The following is an 18,819-nucleotide window of genomic DNA, read 5'->3' as shown; positions in this document are numbered from 1 at the left end:
TGTATTCTTGCACACAGAATCCAAATATGTCCCTATTATGCATTTTTTTTTGTTTCAGTGTATTTGAATGCCTTTTTTGTTTCAGTGTATTTGCATATCATTATGTATAGTACGGAAAAAGGGTACCAAGGAAAGTGGAGCCCCTCTATGTTGGTAGACTACTGCTTGACTTTGAAGAGGGATGTTCTTGAGGTCATATATAAGCAAAAATCATACACCAGTACATTTAGATGTAAACTTGTAAATATTTTAATATAATTACAACATTATTTATAAATAAGTAATACATAATTCATGTAAAATGTAATTACCCTGTCACTTACAAAACAATATAAATATATTTTTGAATTCAGTATAAAAAGTATTATAATATCCAGTTATTTTAGTTTGGGAAACAAAAGTTCAAATTTTGTTGCCCAGTATTATATGAATTTCAAAATGCAGATCCAGCAGAAAACGTGATTGTACAGGTTGAAATATTGACTCAGGAAGTTTATTGTGTAGAATCAATATTAGTATACTCATATTCATGTACAGATGAGATGGCTCTGTTAGTTCTGTCATTAGTACTCCTGATGTGATGGCTTCATTGTGTCTTTCATCTGTACTCCAGATGTAGTGGCTTCATTACTTCTGTCATCGTAAGCCTAGATCCTTTTAATGCCCCCTCACCCTCTCCAACATAATTCCAGCACACATTGATGGCAGTAGCTAAGCAACAGAGAATTGGGGGGCAGAGAAAATGTGTGTGTGTGTGTGTGTGTGTGTGTGGGTGGGTGGGTAGGTGGGTTGGGCGGGGGGGGTAGGAGGGGGGAGGAAGAGAGAAAGAGAGAGAGACTCATTTTCTGGTGTTCAGTTTTTTCTGGCATTAATCCAATCATACCCTCTTCCCCTGTCATTTTGATATCACTGTTTCCTTCTCTCTTGCCATCCTGAGGAAGTGTTAAGATTTTCAGATTTAAGTACATACAGGCCAGGTCTGTAGCAGATGGCCAAGTGATTGATTTCTTGTCAAATATGATATGCATATTAAACTCCCCCCATGCCCCCCCCCCCCCCCCCACACACACACTCACACACGCACACACTTTTTTCTTTCTTTCTTTCTTGGACACTTTTCTGCATGCAGTATATCTGTATAGGCCTATATTTACATCCACCTTTCTTTACACTCCATAAAAGAATATCAAATCTGAAAATGTTTTCACTTTTCATTCCGTGCCACCAATGTTATTTGTTTGATGTGATGTATGTTTGATTTGATTCTAGTTTTTAACAAGCAGTATCTAAAAATGTACTAACCTATATCTCATTTATTCGCGCCTATAAAAATTACCGCCAGGTGGCAACCACATGGTCCTGTAACACCTTTAACGGGCCAAGCATACACATAGCAGTACACAAGAAATATATAAGATTTGTAAGGATATGGGAATAGGTTTTACGGTTTACCTACTAATGAATTCAGTCATACAATGCTAAATTGGTATGCAACTTTTTCTGAACAGTTATTGCAAGAAAATACAGTATTTGCTATGAATTCGTGTATAACACGCTACAAATATATAAATATATATATATATATATATATATATATATATATATATATATATATATATATATATATATATATATATATATATAAACTACTGCTCAAAAATATTTAATAAACCGTAAACAATTACATTAGCAGCTTATATAATGATGATTTTATGATGGTGTGAACATGCTGAGTAAGTGCTCGTGCTTTCGCATGAATTCATGGGCAGTGCTTAGGCTATATTAAAACAACCTCCAAAGAAAGAAGCAAGATGTGCCCTGATGATCACTCGCAGAATTTCCGCACAGAGAGGGGGAGAAGACGGACTCGTAACTCGTAAACTGCCATCAGCGAAATAGCTCTAAACTCTTAAATGGGGAAGTTGTGGATCCCAGTGTGTGCGGCACTTCAGATTATATTAGCAGTTTCGGGTAAGTTTCCTTTTTTTAAATAAAAATGTAGCGGAGTAAAAGCTACAAGTCTACGGTTCATATTGTATGCACGCCCTTTACCATTACGTGTATAATGTAATTAATGTATCTACTATACATTAAGACGAAAGTTAGCCCGCTCCACTTATGCGTGCAAAAGATAGATTTACGAAATGTTTAGAATTAGATAGAAACTAAATTTGATGCTGAGGAGTAAACACTCATATTACTTTAGAATTAGATGTAAATTAAATGTGATGTTAACTGGTAAACATGCATATCGCTCTGATTTTAAGGAGAACACACGCATAAATGCGTACAAACCACCCACTGGCAATTATCTCAGTTATGATGAATAGATACAAAGTTTGGTTTTAATGATTGCTGTGCGTGACTTAACATGGTGGAGTACCTCAAAACAGGCTGTTTGGCCGCTGAAATATGAGAGCGAAATAGAGGAAGAACGAAGGGGATTGACGACAGACAGAGAGACTTTGTTGCTTACCTACAGTGTGTGTGTGTGTGTGTGTGTGTGTGTGTGTGTGTGTGTGTGTGTGTGTGTGTGTGTGTGTACTCCTTTCTAGGCTCAAATATTTGCACCTCCAGAGGTGTGGGAACCTGCAAAGAATGTTTGTCCATAAACCCCACTTGTGCTTGGTGCTCTCAGAAAGTAATTAATTTCTATACATGACAGCAATGGAAACAGTAAATTGATTAGCTTTTAATGTAGTGTTGAAGATAATAGCAATTCCAAAAAACAGGATTAGTAGACATTGTTTCTCATTTCAAATCATCTCATATATAATTGAAATATGTATACCATGTATAATACTTCTGTAGTGATCAGCTGAGAATGCTCAACTTATCTGAGTGTGTGTGTGTGTGTGTGTGAGTGTGTGTGTGTGTGTGTGTGGTGTGGTGTGTGTGTGTGTGCACGCGAGCAAGCACGAGCGTGCGTGTGTGTGTGTATTAGGACATCGGCCAGGGCGGCTCCAGCATTTCCCGCTGTAATCTTAAGCAAATACTTCTGCAGTCTGGGTGTCAGGCAGAATTTATCGAGTCTCCCTTCAGTAGCATGACAGTAGAGGAGGAACGTCCACTTAGTAACAAAGCAGGGGGCTCGACCAGTGACATCACACAGATTCATCCCCAGAAAATCCACCTTACCCTCCGGCCAGGTGCTTATGCTCTCTCTCTGAACATGCGCTGTCATTCTGTTATTCTTTTTTGTTGTTTCTATTGTTATTGTTCTACAGACTGGACTTTACATTTAATTTTCTCTCTCCCTGTCTCTCTCTCTCTCTCTCTCTCTCTCTCTCTCTCGTTCTTTCTCTCTTTCTTTCTCTGTTCCCTCTACTCCTCTTAGATGACTCAAAGCGCTTTACAGTCACTATTAGGCAGGTGGCTGATTACCCAGTTGATCTCTATTACCTGATGGACTTGTCCTATTCCATGAAGGACGACCTGCTCAAACTCCATTCCCTTGGAAAAGACCTGGCTGAAGCTATGGGTCTTACCACTAGCAACCTGAAAATGGGGTTTGGGGCATTTGTGGACAAAACCATCTCACCTTACATGTATATGTATCCACCTGAGGCTGTGAAGAACCCCTGCTATGGGTGAGATGGTATCAACAAAAAAGTTTGTCTTGGCTGAAGATATTGAAACTTAATAGAAACCTTTGCTGACAAAAGCTGCTGCTAAAACCTTTCTGCACTGGTCTAATCATTATGTTCATGTCTCTTTTTCCTCTGACCATGTCTGTTGTGGGTGTTGTAGTATTAACAAGGTCTGCCAGGCACAGTTTGGCTATAAAAACGTGCTGTCACTGACGGACCAGGTGGATCGATTTACTGAAGAAGTGAAGAAACAAGAAGTCTCCCGAAACAAAGACTCTCCAGAGGGAGGCCTTGATGCTGTCTTACAGGCTGCAGTCTGCCATGTAATATATACACATACACTGACAAACACCTGCACACACCTGTGCCATCTCTGTGTCCAGGACACATCAGGGAGGGTGCAACTGCACACACACACACACGAACACACACACACACATATATACAAAAACTGGATAAATAATTCAAAGTATTTGAGTTACATTAGTAAAGTCTTTAGTGTGTTTTTCATTATTATTTTTTCATTAATCACTGTGAAGGTCATGCCAATATAGAAATATAGCATGCAATTAAACAGATACAATATCATAATGCTAACAGTGACTTTGGAAATTTGAACGAGCAGCAAAAAGAAAGTACTCAGTTGAAACACCTGAGCCATACACCTCCATCCTGAGACCTGTGTGAGTATAGACACTGCCCGTCTCTGAAGAGTGCACTGGTATATTCTGCCCCACTTTAGGATAAGATTGGGTGGAGGCGGGACGCGTCCCACCTACTGGTGTTCACAACGGACGCCACAACACACACCGCCCTGGATGGCCGAATCGCTGGCATCGTCCAGCCCAATGATGGACAGTGCCACGTAGACGAAGATAACACCTATGACAAGACCACTGTGCTGGTCAGTCTGCCTTAACATTTGCTGCCTTGCATTTTGCAAGTATACAGGCCTGTCTGGATGTATAAGGTGGATGTAGACTGGCTATTTTGTGTCAGTTGCATTAGATATTTGAATTAGCAAATATGCTATTGGAGGATTATATGTGTATCGCATTTATGTGTGTTTGCATTGCAGGACTATCCCTCCATTGCAATGCTCACTGACAAGTTGTCTGAAAATAACATCAACCTCATCTTTGCTGTAACTAACGATGTAATGCCTCTGTATCTTGTGAGTATACAAACAGCCATCCCTCTCCAATCACATTCTCTATCTTTTACTTACTCACACAATTACTCTCACATACAAACTTGCATTAGTGCTGTCACTGCCTGCTGTCTTGTCACTGTTCAGTGGTAGACCTCCACTCCAACTCACAGTTTTCCTTTCTCTCAGAATTACAGTAAGCTTATTCCAGGCACCACTGTGGGTAAGCTGTCATCCGACTCCAGTAATGTCATCCAGCTCATTCTGGAAGCATATGCGGTGAGCTCCACACCCAAGAACCCTCAGCTCATTTAGCCAAAATGGAGCATTTCCACCTGCTGTTTGTTTACATCCACTTCACTTCTTTCACTGGGGGAACAGTAAACCTGCCATTTCCAATTTACTGCATGAACATCAGTTAAGCTGTTTGCCAGCATGCTGTGACCAACATCATGCTCTTTGACCCCTCTAGAATATAAGGTCGAAGGCAGAGCTGGATGTACTGGGGCTTCCGGAAGAGTTAAGTTTGTCGTTCAATGCCACCTGCCTCAACGGAGAGCTCATCCCTGGGGTCCGATCATGCTCGGGACTCAAGATCGGAGACACAGTGAGTGACGCACACAAGCAGGGCGACTCAAAAGCACACGAAGCTCTGGCTTTAAGTGGTGTAGTGAGCACCATACTAAACTTATGAAACTTATAAATTTATATGACTGCACCACCTCCAGGTAGGAGCACAAATACAACTGTCATAATTACCACTAATAATATTCATGGAGATTAACTGTACTTGCTTTTCACTGGATAAACAATAGTCACAGCCATTCGTTGTGTAGAATTAAAGACATTACCCTGTCAATACAGTTTGTGTTTGTCATTCTCTTAATCACTGTTCACCTTCTGCTATTGGCTCAATATTTGTGGGTGACAAAACTATCAACCCAATAATGACCAGATAGTCATATGTAAGAATTCCAACAAAACCGTTATACTTAATAGACACCAGCACAGCACCGGCTACAATATAATGATTATGTCAATGTTAATACATTTTTAAAAAATGGTGTGCCACCAAATATAATCCAGCCAGCAGGTCCTGTGGTCAGAAACTGAGCAGTGATGAACGTGGTAGATAAATGGTTCATGGCAGTAAATGGGTTGCTGGCTGTAAAGTTAAGATGTACCCAATGATATGGACAGTGAGGTTCTAATTTTCCTTCATCATTTTCAACAAACTCCTCCAGTGTGAGTTGCAGCAGTTGCCCTTGCATGCAGGGCACAGGTTAGCACACGCCTGTATCCGATGCACACAGCATCGGTGACACAGAGCAGCTGCAGGCGTTTGGTGGAGAGTGCTAAACAGACCTCTATCTACATGTAACAGCGTGCTGCTGCTTACCACATAGCTATGGACAGCCAGGATGGAAGTAGTCCTCCACCCAGTCTCGCTGCAAAATTAACTATGGTGCCAACAATAGAACCCAACTGCACTACTAGAAACTGCATTAGCATTACTGCTGGGGTGTCTTACTTTGCTCTCTCTATCTCTCCATCTTTGTCTCTGTCACCCTCGCTCTGTCTCTCTCTCTCTCTCTCTCTCTCTCTCTCTCTCTCTCTGCCTTTCTGTCTGTCTGTCTGTCTGTCTGACTGTCTGTCTGTCTGTCTCTATCTCTCTCTCTCCTTCTCTCTGCCTACTTCTCTATCTATGTTTTACTCTCTGCCCCCCAGGTGTCATTTAGTGTGGAGGTGAAGCTACGCACCTGTCCCAAGGACAAGACACGCACATTTGTCATCAAACCCCTCGGCTTCAAAGACACGCTGCAGGTGACGGTTGACTTCGCCTGTGACTGCGCTTGCCAAGGCTCTGCCCAGCCTGCTAGCCCCACCTGCCAAGGCAATGGAACCCTGGACTGCGGCATGTGCTTGTGTGAAGCTGGGCGGGTGGGTCCACACTGCGAGTGTACAGAGGGAGAGTACAAGCCCACAGAGGCAAACCACTGCAGCCCCGTCCCCCAGGCACCTGTGTGCAGTGGGCGGGGAGATTGTGTGTGTGGCCAGTGCAGCTGCCACGCCAGTGACTTTGGGAAGGTATGGGGGAAGTATTGCGAGTGCGATGACTTCAACTGCATCCGCTCCCGAGGACTGCTCTGCTCCAGTAAGACTTGTGCAGTGAACACACATACACACACACACACACACACACACACATACAAACACACACAGGGTTTTATAGAAATATAAGACATGTAACGTTAGATAATCAGGATACAAAAAAGGTTAATGTTTCCCATGGCAGTAGATTACCAGTGTTCTGAAACTCTTTGGCAGTTAATGGATTAAAGAGTAATTCAAAAGTAAGATATTATGTTACATTAATATAGTAATCCTTTGGATTACCGATACTTTTCAGTAATCTGTGAATACAGCTTTAAAGTAATCCTCCCAACCCTGCACATACATACCCAATTACACACACACACACACACGCACAAATCAGTGTTGAGAAAACTGTACATAGTATATAGTATACATAGCATACACTTTAACTTCATCACTTATCTTTGAGTTTCTTTCAAATAAATGTCCTTACACATTGAATTGAGCACTAACAACTGGAGACAGCTGTAACAGCACACCACCAAATATGGTGATAACTTGTAGCAGTGAATAGGGGGCAGTACTGAAATACCTGGTGCTTCATTACAGGAAGGTAATGAAATGCTGTGCATGTCTTCTGCATGTCTAAGCACAGCCATGACCAAGAAGGCTTGGTTATGACAATGGGTCTTGTGCAACAGACCCTTGAAATACTTTCTTACAACATTTTGCATATGACCACAGAATGAAAGAGACATGATGCCATTTGTTGTGAAAGCTGGTTACGACTGTGTAAATTTTGTGTGCGTATATTTTGTTTGGGTTTATTTGTGTGTATACATTTTGGGGGGGGGATTGTGTATGTGTGTGTGTGTGTGTGTGTGTGTGTGTGTGTGTGTGTGTGTGTGTGTGTGTGTGTGTGTGTGTGTGTGAGTGTGTGTGCGTGCACGTGTGTGTGTGTTTGTGTGTGTGTGTGTGTGTGTGTGGACATACATGTCTGGGCCTATGCAGATGGCATTCTGTAGGTGTTTCAGTAGTATTTGAAGGAAGCCAGCCTGCTCTACTAAGCTGAATTTAGGGACGAGAGAATTTAAAGCAGAATTAACTCAGTAACCTATGAGGACAGTTTGGTAATTCAGCCTCCTGGAGAATTTACTTGCACAATCTATTTTCTTACTGTACTTGCACTCACTTTTCATTTGTGTGTGTGTGTGTGTGTGTGTGTGTGTGTGTGTGTGTGTGTGTGTGTGTGTGTGTGTGTGTGTGTGTGTGTGTGTGTGTGTGTGTGTGTGTGTGTGTGTGTGTGTGTTCCTGGATAGTAATCTGCTGTGTATGTTCGGGCTTGGACAATACAATTTGTCAGACACAAAAAGACACACACAGACCCTTCTATCTGAGCAAGCATAATTTGGCCAATTTTCTTTATTTACTTTGTCCTGTATTTTGGTGGAGGGAGGGCTGACATTAAGGCATTTTCAACCCACAGGATATTCTGTGCCTAATATGAAACTTGCATTTGACTCAAGTTCTTTTGTCAAAGTGTACTGTGATATCTACAGAGCTTTTTAACAACAGGGTCAGACAACTACAGGCCATATTCAGTTAAGAGGAATCCTACAGGTGGGCAAACATCTGAGCTGGTAATAGGCAACAGAAAGGTGTAAACACAGAGATCAGAGCACCTCAGACTGCTCAACAGTTGGTTAGGTGTGTGCTGAAGATCTTTATTTTCTAAACATGAACAAGGTTGGGTTGTTCCTACTTGTAAGCTCGTATAAGGCTCTTGTCTTTTAGATTATCCCTTCTTTCATATGCTCAATGTACCAATGTACTTATTATCTCTTTATGCATGCACTACTTTTAAAGGTTAAAATGTGTGTGTGCGTGTCTGTGCATGCACACATATGTGTATGTGTGGATGTTCTGTCTCAGGCCATGGCGAGTGTGTGTGCAGCTTCTGTCAGTGCAGCCCTGAATGGTCTGGTGAGAGCTGTAACTGCTCCACAAGGACAGACACCTGCATGGCCAGCATGGGTCTCCTGTGCAGTGGCCGTGGGCAGTGTGTGTGTGGAGTATGTCAGTGCACACAGCCCGGGGCCTACGGGGCCACCTGTGAGAAGTGCCCAACCTGCCCTGACTCCTGCACCATCAAAAAGTGAGTGCATGTTTGTGTGTGCGTGTGTGGTTATATGTGTGTTACCAGAAGAAGTCATCAGACTGAAACTTATTCTCTCTTTATCTCTATGTGTGTGTGTGTGTGTGTGTGTGTGTGTGTGTGTGTGTGTGTGTGTGTGTGTGTGTGTGTGTGTGAGTGTGTGTGTGTGTGTGTGAGTGTGTGTGTGTGCGTGTGTGTGTGTGTGTGTGTGAGTGTGTGTGTGTGTGTGTGTGTGTGTGTGTGTGTGTGTGTGTGTGTGTGTGTGTGTGTGTGTGTGTGTGTGTGTGTCTAGGGACTGTGTGGAGTGTAAGCACTATAAGAGAGGACCACTGTTTGAGAAGAAAAGCTGTAGCACAATTTGCAGAGATGAAATCCAGCTGGTGGATGAACTGGGTAATACAGATGTGCACTCACCATGACCCTGGCTTCTCAATCAGAATCAAAGTAAAAGGCTTTCATTTTTACAGATTTAAATATAATAGGTTTAAATAAAATGACTCTTCACTTTTCTTTAAGATGACAATAGTTCATTTTTCACCTGTTAAAAAGAGGAAGTTGGTAAAGACTGTAAACTGACTGGAAATAAACGTTAAAGGTTATAGTGAACTTTACAATCTTTAGGTTTTTTTTATCTTGCTTTAGTTTTTCTATCCTGCTTATTTATCGGTGTCCTATTTTTAACAAAGCAGCAAAAAATTAACAAATACCAAAATTTCAGTGGTCTAACACTAAGTCTGTAAAACCTGTAAATGCAAGCAGTGTTCATTGTTTGGCATTACTGTCTTGTTTCCTTACTCTTTCTTCCTCAGTCTTTCATGAGAAGAGTGCAGTGAACTGCACCTATAAGGACGAGGATGACTGTGTTCATCACTTCCAGTACTATGAAGACATAAGTGGAAAATCCATCCTATACTATGTTAAAGAACCAGGTGAGGGAGAAGCTAGGATGGACGGACGGACAGACAGACAGACAGACAGACAGACAGAGACACAGAGAAGAATGTACAATTGGCACATGTTGTTACTCAGACTCTTTCACCCTGGGTTTGACATGTGAGTCTGTGCTTAAGACAGATAGGAACTGCCTGTTCCTCTATGATATAAGAACAATGAAGACTTGAATACAAATGCATTAATACCAGAACATCTTCAACAGTAAGAAGCAGTGTCTATTTCACACATCTAAAACTCATACCTCATTATATAATTTGTGGTCTATCCTTTGGTTGGTCTTACAATGGCTATCGTGTTTGAAGGTATTTATGTGTTTACAGTGCATTAAAATGACCATTTTCAGATATATCTACAAGCACAAAAACTTTCTCTCTCTCTCTCTCTCTCTCTCTCTCTCTCTCTCTCTCTCTCTCTCTCTCTCTCTCTCTTCTGTGCAGAGTGTCCAAAGGGTCCTGATATCTTGGTAGTGATGGCCTATGTCACTGGCTCCATTCTCTTGCTGGGCTTGGCTGCTCTGCTGATTTGGAAACTTCTGATCACCATTCATGACCGCCGAGAATTTGCCAAGTTTGAGGAGGAGAGAGCCAAGGCCAAGTGGGAAGCGGTGAGACACACACACATTAACACAAACCCACTCGTGCATGCACCGACTATCTACATACCACATGAGGCAATAATAATAATAATAATATGGCTTCGTGTAACAACTGGACTTCCTGTCATATGTGAGGGATTTGGCAATGGCTTTTTATGCCATACCCAAGATGAATATTATTAGTAGATGTATGTAGCTTGCAGCATATGCTATGCTTATTCTAAAAAGACACAATGTTTAAAAATAACTGAAATATTACATTTATTCTAAAAAACTAAAGGGTTAAAAGTGTTAACTAATTCTTCAAATGTTGAGAGAGAAAGAGAGACAGTGATGGAGAGAAAGAGAGAGAGGCAGTAAAAACTAATTGCAGTGTAATATGCAAGGTTTCCAGAAAACCACTTTGTTTGGACAGTCCTTTATCAGCTCTGTAAACAAAGTGTTTTGTGTGTGTGTGTGTGTGTGTGTGTGTGTGTGTGTGTGTGTGTGTGTGTGTGTATATATATATATATATATATATAGAGAGAGAGAGAGAGAGAGAGAGAGAGAGAGAGAGAGAGTCAGAATTGCAGTGAAGTACTATTTATCTGAAAATCTTGTGTATTTTGACTATCTATATGTTTTACTACAATATATTACTACAATATATAACAAAATATTACCTGGAATACACAATACTCTTCTTTGGATAGTGACATCTAGTGGACAGAAATAATTGGTGTCTAAACAAAATGTAAACAAATAAACCTTTGTAAAACTTTGTATTATTATGTACTGTACTGCTTTTCTTCTCTTGTAGGCCAACAACCCATTATATAGAGGAGCTACAACCACCTTTACAAATGTGACCTACAGTGGCAACTCATAAAGCGTAATACCAGCAGTAGCCATCACTTAGCTCAGGAGTGCCTCTCCAGTCACTTCCAGCTTCTCTGTAAATGACCTAACACACTCCACCAATCAAAACTGGTGGCTTCTGGGAATTGATGAGGAAGTAGATGGTTCAGACCTGTGATTGCTCTGTAATGCTACACTGTGCTGGTTACAACTGCAACTGCATGAATCATCTGAGCATGTGGACATACTTCTTTTAAATTGATCTGACTCAGAAATATTTTAAGCAGGGTACCCAATCCTAAATGGGAGATCAAAATCATTCAGTTAAGATGTCATTTTCATGCATTTTCACATCTTCCTTCCCATCTTGCTGAGACCATATAAGAGCTTATTACCTAGGCTAATAACATTAGAAAATAATGTTTACAGGCTACAGATTGATGTCATGTGTAGATATAACAAAACATTAAGCAGGGGAAAATATTTATGCCCTTTAGTCTTGGGGTAATTTGAATGGTAGAGAAGCCCAGTGGATGATGCTTGGGTACAGTGGTCACATAAACATCTCCTTTTGAGGTACCTTACTCATTGGAACTTTGGTTGTCATAGATACAACATTATGTGGCTGGTCTAGAGTTTTAGTACATTCCTTTTGTTGCCATGGAAGCAGTGGTTCACATTTTGTTGAACCCCACTGGAAATTTGGAACTTGTGCCAGGGAGTCAGTCATTCATGAAAATTGGATCCAATCAATTGTGTACATTCACTTTACTTTCACAGACTTATATTTAATGTAATGGAAACTGGCAAAATACTTACTGGCAAAGTATTTTTGTCCCTCGACCAATGTCAGTGTAAGTTGTGTTTCAATAAACAGTAATAAAACTTTGTTGTGATTGCTACTGCTGTTGTTACAAGTTTGTAAACAACATTTTACACAATACAAGAATGCCTTATTAAGTAAGTAATATTGCTTTTGGACCTTCAGAGATTTCACATGGGAGTCCAGATTGGTCATGATGTTTGAGGTTTGCTTTGTTCAATGCCAATATAACAAGCATTGTTTTATCGATGCAAGTAGCTATATATAAATTCAATTACATTTGGGAAATGGTGGAAGTTAGAAGTCCAACAGAAGCTTTGAAACAGGCCTACCACTAATGCCAAGCTGCTTGTAAATTGGAAGCAACGAGCTTGTCTAGACTATGGTATTAGGTGTAGATTTTTACAGGACATCAAATTTCAACAAAGGGCTTGTAATTAAAACACTGAGTAGGGTCTCCTGGCAAACCTAAAACGCCCTAACTTGAGAAAGTCTTAGCAGCGTGTTAGTTTGTGTTCGTAAACAGAGAAAAGGAATTTATTTTTTTTTCTATTTCTGCTCACTGTGGGTGTGCACGCCTATGTTAACGCGTATTTTTGTCACTGTGTTTATCTCAGCAGGCAAGAAAGGATGCGCTCATAGGATAGTCGGCTTTATCAGCCAAGTATTAATACACACAAGGAACTTGGTTCCGGCCGTTGCTGACTCTCAAAGAATACGGACATTATATAGACAATACACGATATACAAGCAATATAAAGATTATATACAAGACCATATACATACAATGCAAGTGTGTGTGGTAGTTCTAACGACAATAATGCATACGTTTTGGAATCCGTGATGCACATCAACAATAATCTAGAGAACGTGTTGTTTTGAGACCAAATGAAAATGATATTATTATGATATAATATGATATGATATGATGTAATAATATTTTTGTCATCTTGACATCACGAGAAAAATCATTCTTTATGTCCACACAGAAAACTATCATGACCTTGCTAGACTGCCGTTTTCCTGTTCTATTTAACATTTTAAATCGTTATCGCACATGTGAATTTTTAACACGATTTAGTCTGCTTCGCTATTCTGGCATTTGTTGTTCTGCCAAACAAGAGGTTTGGTGAACTTTGACTTTTATTTCACTCCGACCCCTAGGCGGCGATGTTTTCGTCAAGAAAAAAGAAAAAGAAAAAGAATAAGAAACATTAACTAGCTACGAACATCCGGTTTCTTTCACCATCATGGCGGCGCCCGTATCTACCGGTGTGACAGCCTCTGAAAACATGACAGACTCCGCAAATGGTCCCATACAGAGCCCTGTGGACGGCCAAAAGCGACCACAGTTTGGTACTCGCTTTCTCACAGATCCGCGTAAAGTCTTTCAACATAATGCCTGGTACGTGATAGTTGTTTGTGCTTAATCTAACCAAAAGTTATTAGCTAGCTGGCTAACGAACTAGCTAGTTAACACTAGTTTACCGCCAAACCGCATTCTCTCTTTCATGCAGATATTTTAACATTACTATCTATCTGTATAACATTCATAACTATTATTCTATGAGACATATCTTTTAACTGAGCAGTGGTTAAGAGAATTTATGTGTGGTAAATAATTTTCTACATATCGCTAATTTATTTGGAGCAGAGGTGTTTGAACAAACGTATTACTACCCAACTTAATAAATAAACAATGATCATATTATTACTGTAATAAGCTTAGCGTCAGATTCGTTTATATAAACAGACATAGACTGAATATGGCATGTCGGTTCAGAGGTATATGAACTTTACTATCCTGCAGAGTTAGCTGTTGACATGTCAGTGTGTTGTCTGTTTAGTAAAAATAGATGCTACATTGCATTAAAGAACTTAGGGGCAGTGACTTTTTCTCTGTGTGTCCTGTCACAGGGATAATATGGCTTGGTCTACAGAGTTAAAGCCTGAGTCTTTCTGTGTACTGTCACAGGGATAATGTGGAGTGGTCTAGAGAGCAGGAGGAGGCCGCACAGATGAAAGTTCAGGAGAATAGTGAGCCTCTCCCTCCAGAGAAACAAGGTCTGTGTGCAGCTGTGTGCTCCACAAGCTAAATCCAACCATAATTGACATCCAAGGAGCAAAGACACGTCAGTCATTTTAGTAAATGATGACAATTAATAGCTTTCCATATAATGCCTAATCATGTACATCATACTTTTCCTTAAGAGTAGTTCTCTGAAGCTCTGAACTATTCAGTTGTTGTTTCTTATCATCATATGTTGCACATACCTGCATTCTGAGTGCTCTGTTCTTTTGAACAGTGGAGTTTGACAGCAGAGCTCACGAGTACTGGAACGACTTCTACGGTATTCACGAGAACCGCTTCTTTAAGGACCGACACTGGCTTTTTACGGAATTTCCTGAGCTATCCCCTCGTTGGAAGACAGCCTGGCACTCCAAAGAGGGAGCATGTTCAAGGGAGGAGCCTGCTCAGAGTGTACCAAACCTGGCAGTGAGTAGCGAAGAGGCCCCAGCAGCACATACGGAAAAGGCAGATTTCCCTGGCGTCTCAGCTTCCTATCGCATTCTGGAGGTGAGACAGTGGATGCATATTTATACATGTGGCTCATCCACTTACCAGCCACTTTATCACAAACAGGCTTGTACTTGTGTTCACTGGATACTTTATTAGGTGCATTATAGGTATATAGATACTGTATCTGAACTGATGCAGTTTTTGAGGTTGTGTGGCATTTTCAACACAGCATTAACACTGACCTGGTAGTGGCATAGGAGTGGCTGCTATGCCACCACAAGTGTATCAGCCACTGCACTGCTGCCCAGGCTTTTTAAAAACTATCCACATGATGCCTAACACATTCTGTGCATGGCTACAAATGGGCTGTAGTCTTAAGTATATCCCTGTAAGTCCTACCTGCAGGTTAGCTGCTTGGTGACCACCACCACATATATCTGAGTTTGTGTACAATGATCATGTGACATTTTGCAATTAAATGTGCCTCTGGTGCTTTAGGTAGGCTGTGGGGTGGGCAATACAGTCTTCCCAATTCTCAAGACCAACAAGTGAGTAAGACCACATATTGACATAAGTGACCATCAAGACACCTTTTATTGCTCAGCTGGAAAATATTACAATGCACATGCTCATAAAATGCATCTAAACACTCTGTGGTGTATGTTTCTTTATTTGTATCTTGCAGTGATCCAGGACTTTTTGTCTACTGTTGTGATTTTTCTAATACAGCTATCGACCTAGTCAAGGTGAGAGGGTTGTTTACTAGATTAATCTAATAATTAACCTTACAACCTTGGCATTTGATTGACCGGTCAGTTGGTGGGTTCACTGTAGTCTAATCCGGAGTACGACTCATCTCGCTGCCATGCTTTTGTGCGTGACCTGAGTGATGCCACAGCTGCGTATCCCGTTCCTGAGCAGAGCCTTGATGTCATTGTCCTCATATTCGTCCTCTCCGCTCTGCACCCTGACAAGTGAGTGGGATGGAAAGAACAGGTGTGTGCAAGTGAATAGTTTGTACATGAATCACCTGTGATAGCCTCAGCTCCAGTGTACACACTATAAAGAAGCTTTACTATCTAAGATAAATAATGTATTACTAACATACAGAAAAAAGCTGATTGACTCTCTGTGTGTGTGTGTGTGTGTGTGTGTGTGTGTGTGTGTGTGTGTGTGTGTGTGTGTGTGTCAGGATGCAGAGTTCTGTCAGTAGTCTGGCCCGTTTGCTTAAACCAGGTGGGGTCATCTTGTTGCGGGATTATGGCCGCTATGACATGGCCCAGCTGCGCTTTAAAAAAGGTCAGTTCCACAGCATTTCCCCTGCATGTCTCTGCAGAGACTTCCACTGTAGTCCTCTTCTTTGAAAAGGCAGCTGTCTAAGCCCCAGAATGTGTATGCTGTCATTTTAGGAAGGTGCCTGTCTGAAAATTTCTATGTGAGAGGAGATGGAACACGAGTCTATTTTTTCACTCAAGGTAAAGAGCCTTCGTGTGCAGCACGTTTACTGCATTACAGGTAATGATGTACGGCTGCCTGAAACTGTAACACAGCAGTGACAGGGCTAAGTCTGAGTTTATTAACAGAAGTGTACCAAACTGGTGTGGGTGGGTTCTTGTGACTCAGAAGTAAAGCCTCAGGGGGTGAGTTCTTTTGACTCAAAACCTCTAGCATTACAGCATAGAAATCAGTGTTTCCTGATTGGAGTTTATAGCCAATTTTGGTGTGTCAGTGATTTTAATTTAATCTACTGTCATTAGTAATCTCAGATTGACAGATTTGAAACTGGAAGAACCTAGCCTGCCTGCACATTTATCTCACCACCATTTGCTCTGGCATTCTTTCCTCCCTCCATGTGGGCTCAGATGAGCTGCATGAGCTGTTCAGTGGTGCAGGTCTGGAGAAGGTCCAGAACCTGGTTGACCGACGACTGCAGGTGAACAGAGGGAAGCAGCTGACCATGTACAGGGTGTGGGTACAATGCAAGTACCGGAAGACCCTCACACGACCTCAGGGAGATGCAGCACACAACTGAAGCTAATCACTGCCAGGACTTAATGAGTCCATGGAAACCAGCGGAACATGGTGTGCAAACTGAGCAGTGAACATGCAGGGGCAAAGACATTGAATACAGCGAATATCCCGGAGCAAGCAGAGGCAGTGACGGTAAATACAGCAAACATCCAGGAGCAAACGGAGGCAATGACGATGAATACAGCGGACATCCAGGAGCAAGCAGGGGAAATGAAAATGAATACTGTGAAGGTGCCTATGTGATCTGTGGTGTGAGTGTCTGGCTGCTCAGGTTGCTATGGCCACGTGGCTCTTTACAGCCATGTAGCGTGTTCAGAGTAATTGAGATGAAGAAGTACATAGAAGAATGTTGATGCAGGACTCTAAATCCCATCATTCCTTGCTGCCTCCCAGCCACCAAGAACATATGGCATTATTGCTTGCTTTTCAAGCATCTTAATTTGTATCTTAATTTTTTATTTTTTTTTTAATAAAAAAATGGCATGTTTTTATGAAAAACCCACTTCCTGTTCCTCCTTAGTCTCTTAATAGAGAAAGTTTCACAGCCTCTTAAAGACCTTGGCCTTCACTGAGGCTAGAACCAAAACTGGAATGGACACGTAAACTGGGTCATACTTGTCCAGCGGCATAATGCTGTTCCACTGTTTTTTCTTCTTCAGGTATTTATATTTAAATGCTCTAGCATGTACTGTCAAGTTGACTCAAGTTAAGGGCAGCTTCCAATTTTGTTTACATAGAGTGAATATAAGTGTAAATATACTACCTATGGGGAAAAGATTGTAAATATGCCAGTGATAGTATATTGCCTCGTAGACCTACAAGAAAGTGCAGGTACCCTCCCACTCGTATCAGATCTGGACCAAACAAAAATCTGAATTCAGCATAAGGACTGTAACTGAGCTGTGCAGAAAAGCTAATGGTCTGATTAAGATGATCATTTCCACGATGGCTATCAAATCTGTGATGTCTGATATGGGTCTCCTTTACACACTGCAGCCCATACCTAAAGGGAGTTGAATATCATTCATGGGTCAGAATTAATTGCTCTGCTTTGCCCAGAATGAAAGGGCATTCTGGCACTGACATTTGCTTCGCAGAATATTTTGAATCAAAGACCAAAAATGAATTTTTATAGTCTGCAGTCATCAGGATACTGAGCATGGATGTTTATCTTTGTGTGATGTTTAGCTAGTTTCATAGCCAAAGGTAAGTTCATTTGGGTTTAGTACATTTCCATGTGCTCTCATGTCTTCATTCATTTGGCTTTTCATTCTTGTCTTACTATCAGAACAGTAAGCAGATAGCAGCAAATAGTGTTTGAATGAAAACTGTGAACACAGTCTGTAATAAAACAGGTTAGTTTTACTTCTCTTTTTTCCATATAATACATTTGCTTGTCCATATTAGACAAATAAAAGTTATTATTGTCTATATTAGACAGAAATAGAATCTGAGAAATTGTTGCTCTAAAAACAGACAAGACAGGGTTTGGTCCTCTAAACTGAGCAATAACTGAGAATTAAGAATATTTTCATCCAGTTATTGTATGGGGGGGGGAGTTCCATTTACTTTATTTTTCTGTTCAATATTCTCTATTATGTCTCAACTTTACCATTACTTAATATAACTCATAGCAAATTAAATAATTATGGAATAAATAATGTACAGTATATTGTGAAATGATATTTGGTCCAATTTAAGAGTAGATTAGACAAGGCTAGATTGTAGTATGGAAATTGTTTTTTCTTTATCTCAATTGTTTTAAGTTAGGGTAACTAATGGCTTTTCAGATGTTTAGTTCAAACCTATCCAAAATAACTCTATGAATCTAGTGTATAGAAAAAAAACATGACACTTTTAGTATAGCTGGCGTTCTCTGTCTGGTTCCCTCTCTGGTTTTGGCAGCCTCTAATCTCCAGTGGGGGGATAGGGGGTGGAGGCTGTCCCTGCTCCTGGGCAGGACGGCCTGTACATTGGGGGCAGCTGATCTGCAGTGGATCTACCTATAGTCCATTGCTGTGTTTGGCCTCAGTTGTAGCAATGTTTCTGATTAAAAAAGATTGAAA

At 40.9% G+C, this 18,819-nt stretch overlaps 2 protein-coding genes across 2 annotated transcripts; both read left to right on the top strand.

Annotated features, from left to right (window-relative positions):
* Positions 1–1,828: 1,828 nt before the first annotated feature.
* On the top strand, positions 1,829–12,280 carry itgb3a (integrin beta 3a). Its single transcript, XM_027003427.2, has 15 exons — positions 1,829–1,971; positions 2,556–2,641; positions 2,945–3,149; positions 3,338–3,590; positions 3,751–3,913; positions 4,333–4,494; positions 4,669–4,764; positions 4,930–5,019; positions 5,213–5,347; positions 6,469–6,895; positions 8,770–8,992; positions 9,285–9,385; positions 9,802–9,921; positions 10,384–10,550; positions 11,341–12,280. The coding sequence occupies exons 1-15, from the start codon at positions 1,914–1,916 to the stop codon at positions 11,407–11,409; spliced, it is 2,355 nt and encodes a 784-aa protein (XP_026859228.2). The 5' UTR covers positions 1,829–1,913; the 3' UTR covers positions 11,410–12,280.
* A 1,171-nt stretch (positions 12,281–13,451) lies between these two features.
* mettl2a (methyltransferase like 2A) lies at positions 13,452–17,248 on the top strand. Its single transcript, XM_027003363.2, has 9 exons — positions 13,452–13,606; positions 14,177–14,265; positions 14,508–14,779; positions 15,221–15,270; positions 15,408–15,468; positions 15,557–15,696; positions 15,915–16,021; positions 16,132–16,197; positions 16,585–17,248. The coding sequence occupies exons 1-9, from the start codon at positions 13,452–13,454 to the stop codon at positions 16,752–16,754; spliced, it is 1,110 nt and encodes a 369-aa protein (XP_026859164.2). The 3' UTR covers positions 16,755–17,248.
* The last annotated feature ends 1,571 nt before the right edge of the window (positions 17,249–18,819 follow it).

Source organism: Electrophorus electricus, chromosome 1 (assembly GCF_013358815.1).
Source record: "Electrophorus electricus isolate fEleEle1 chromosome 1, fEleEle1.pri, whole genome shotgun sequence".
NCBI classification, from domain to species: domain Eukaryota; kingdom Metazoa; phylum Chordata; class Actinopteri; order Gymnotiformes; family Gymnotidae; genus Electrophorus; species Electrophorus electricus.
This window is presented reverse-complemented; position numbering and strand designations above follow the sequence as displayed.

Bases quoted from the DNA above. Each gene is read 5' to 3' on its own strand.
- itgb3a (XM_027003427.2), top strand. From the start codon at position 1,914: ATGGGGAAGTTGTGGATCCCAGTGTGTGCGGCACTTCAGATTATATTA. The intron at 2,642-2,944 runs GTAATTAATTTC...TGTGTGTATTAG, and splicing joins GTGCTTGGTGCTCTCAGAAA to GACATCGGCCAGGGCGGCTC. The intron at 4,495-4,668 runs GTCAGTCTGCCT...TTTGCATTGCAG, and splicing joins ATGACAAGACCACTGTGCTG to GACTATCCCTCCATTGCAAT.
- mettl2a (XM_027003363.2), top strand. From the start codon at position 13,452: ATGGCGGCGCCCGTATCTACCGGTGTGACAGCCTCTGAAAACATGACA. The intron at 15,271-15,407 runs GTGAGTAAGACC...TGTATCTTGCAG, and splicing joins CCAATTCTCAAGACCAACAA to TGATCCAGGACTTTTTGTCT. The intron at 15,697-15,914 runs GTGAGTGGGATG...TGTGTGTGTCAG, and splicing joins TCCGCTCTGCACCCTGACAA to GATGCAGAGTTCTGTCAGTA.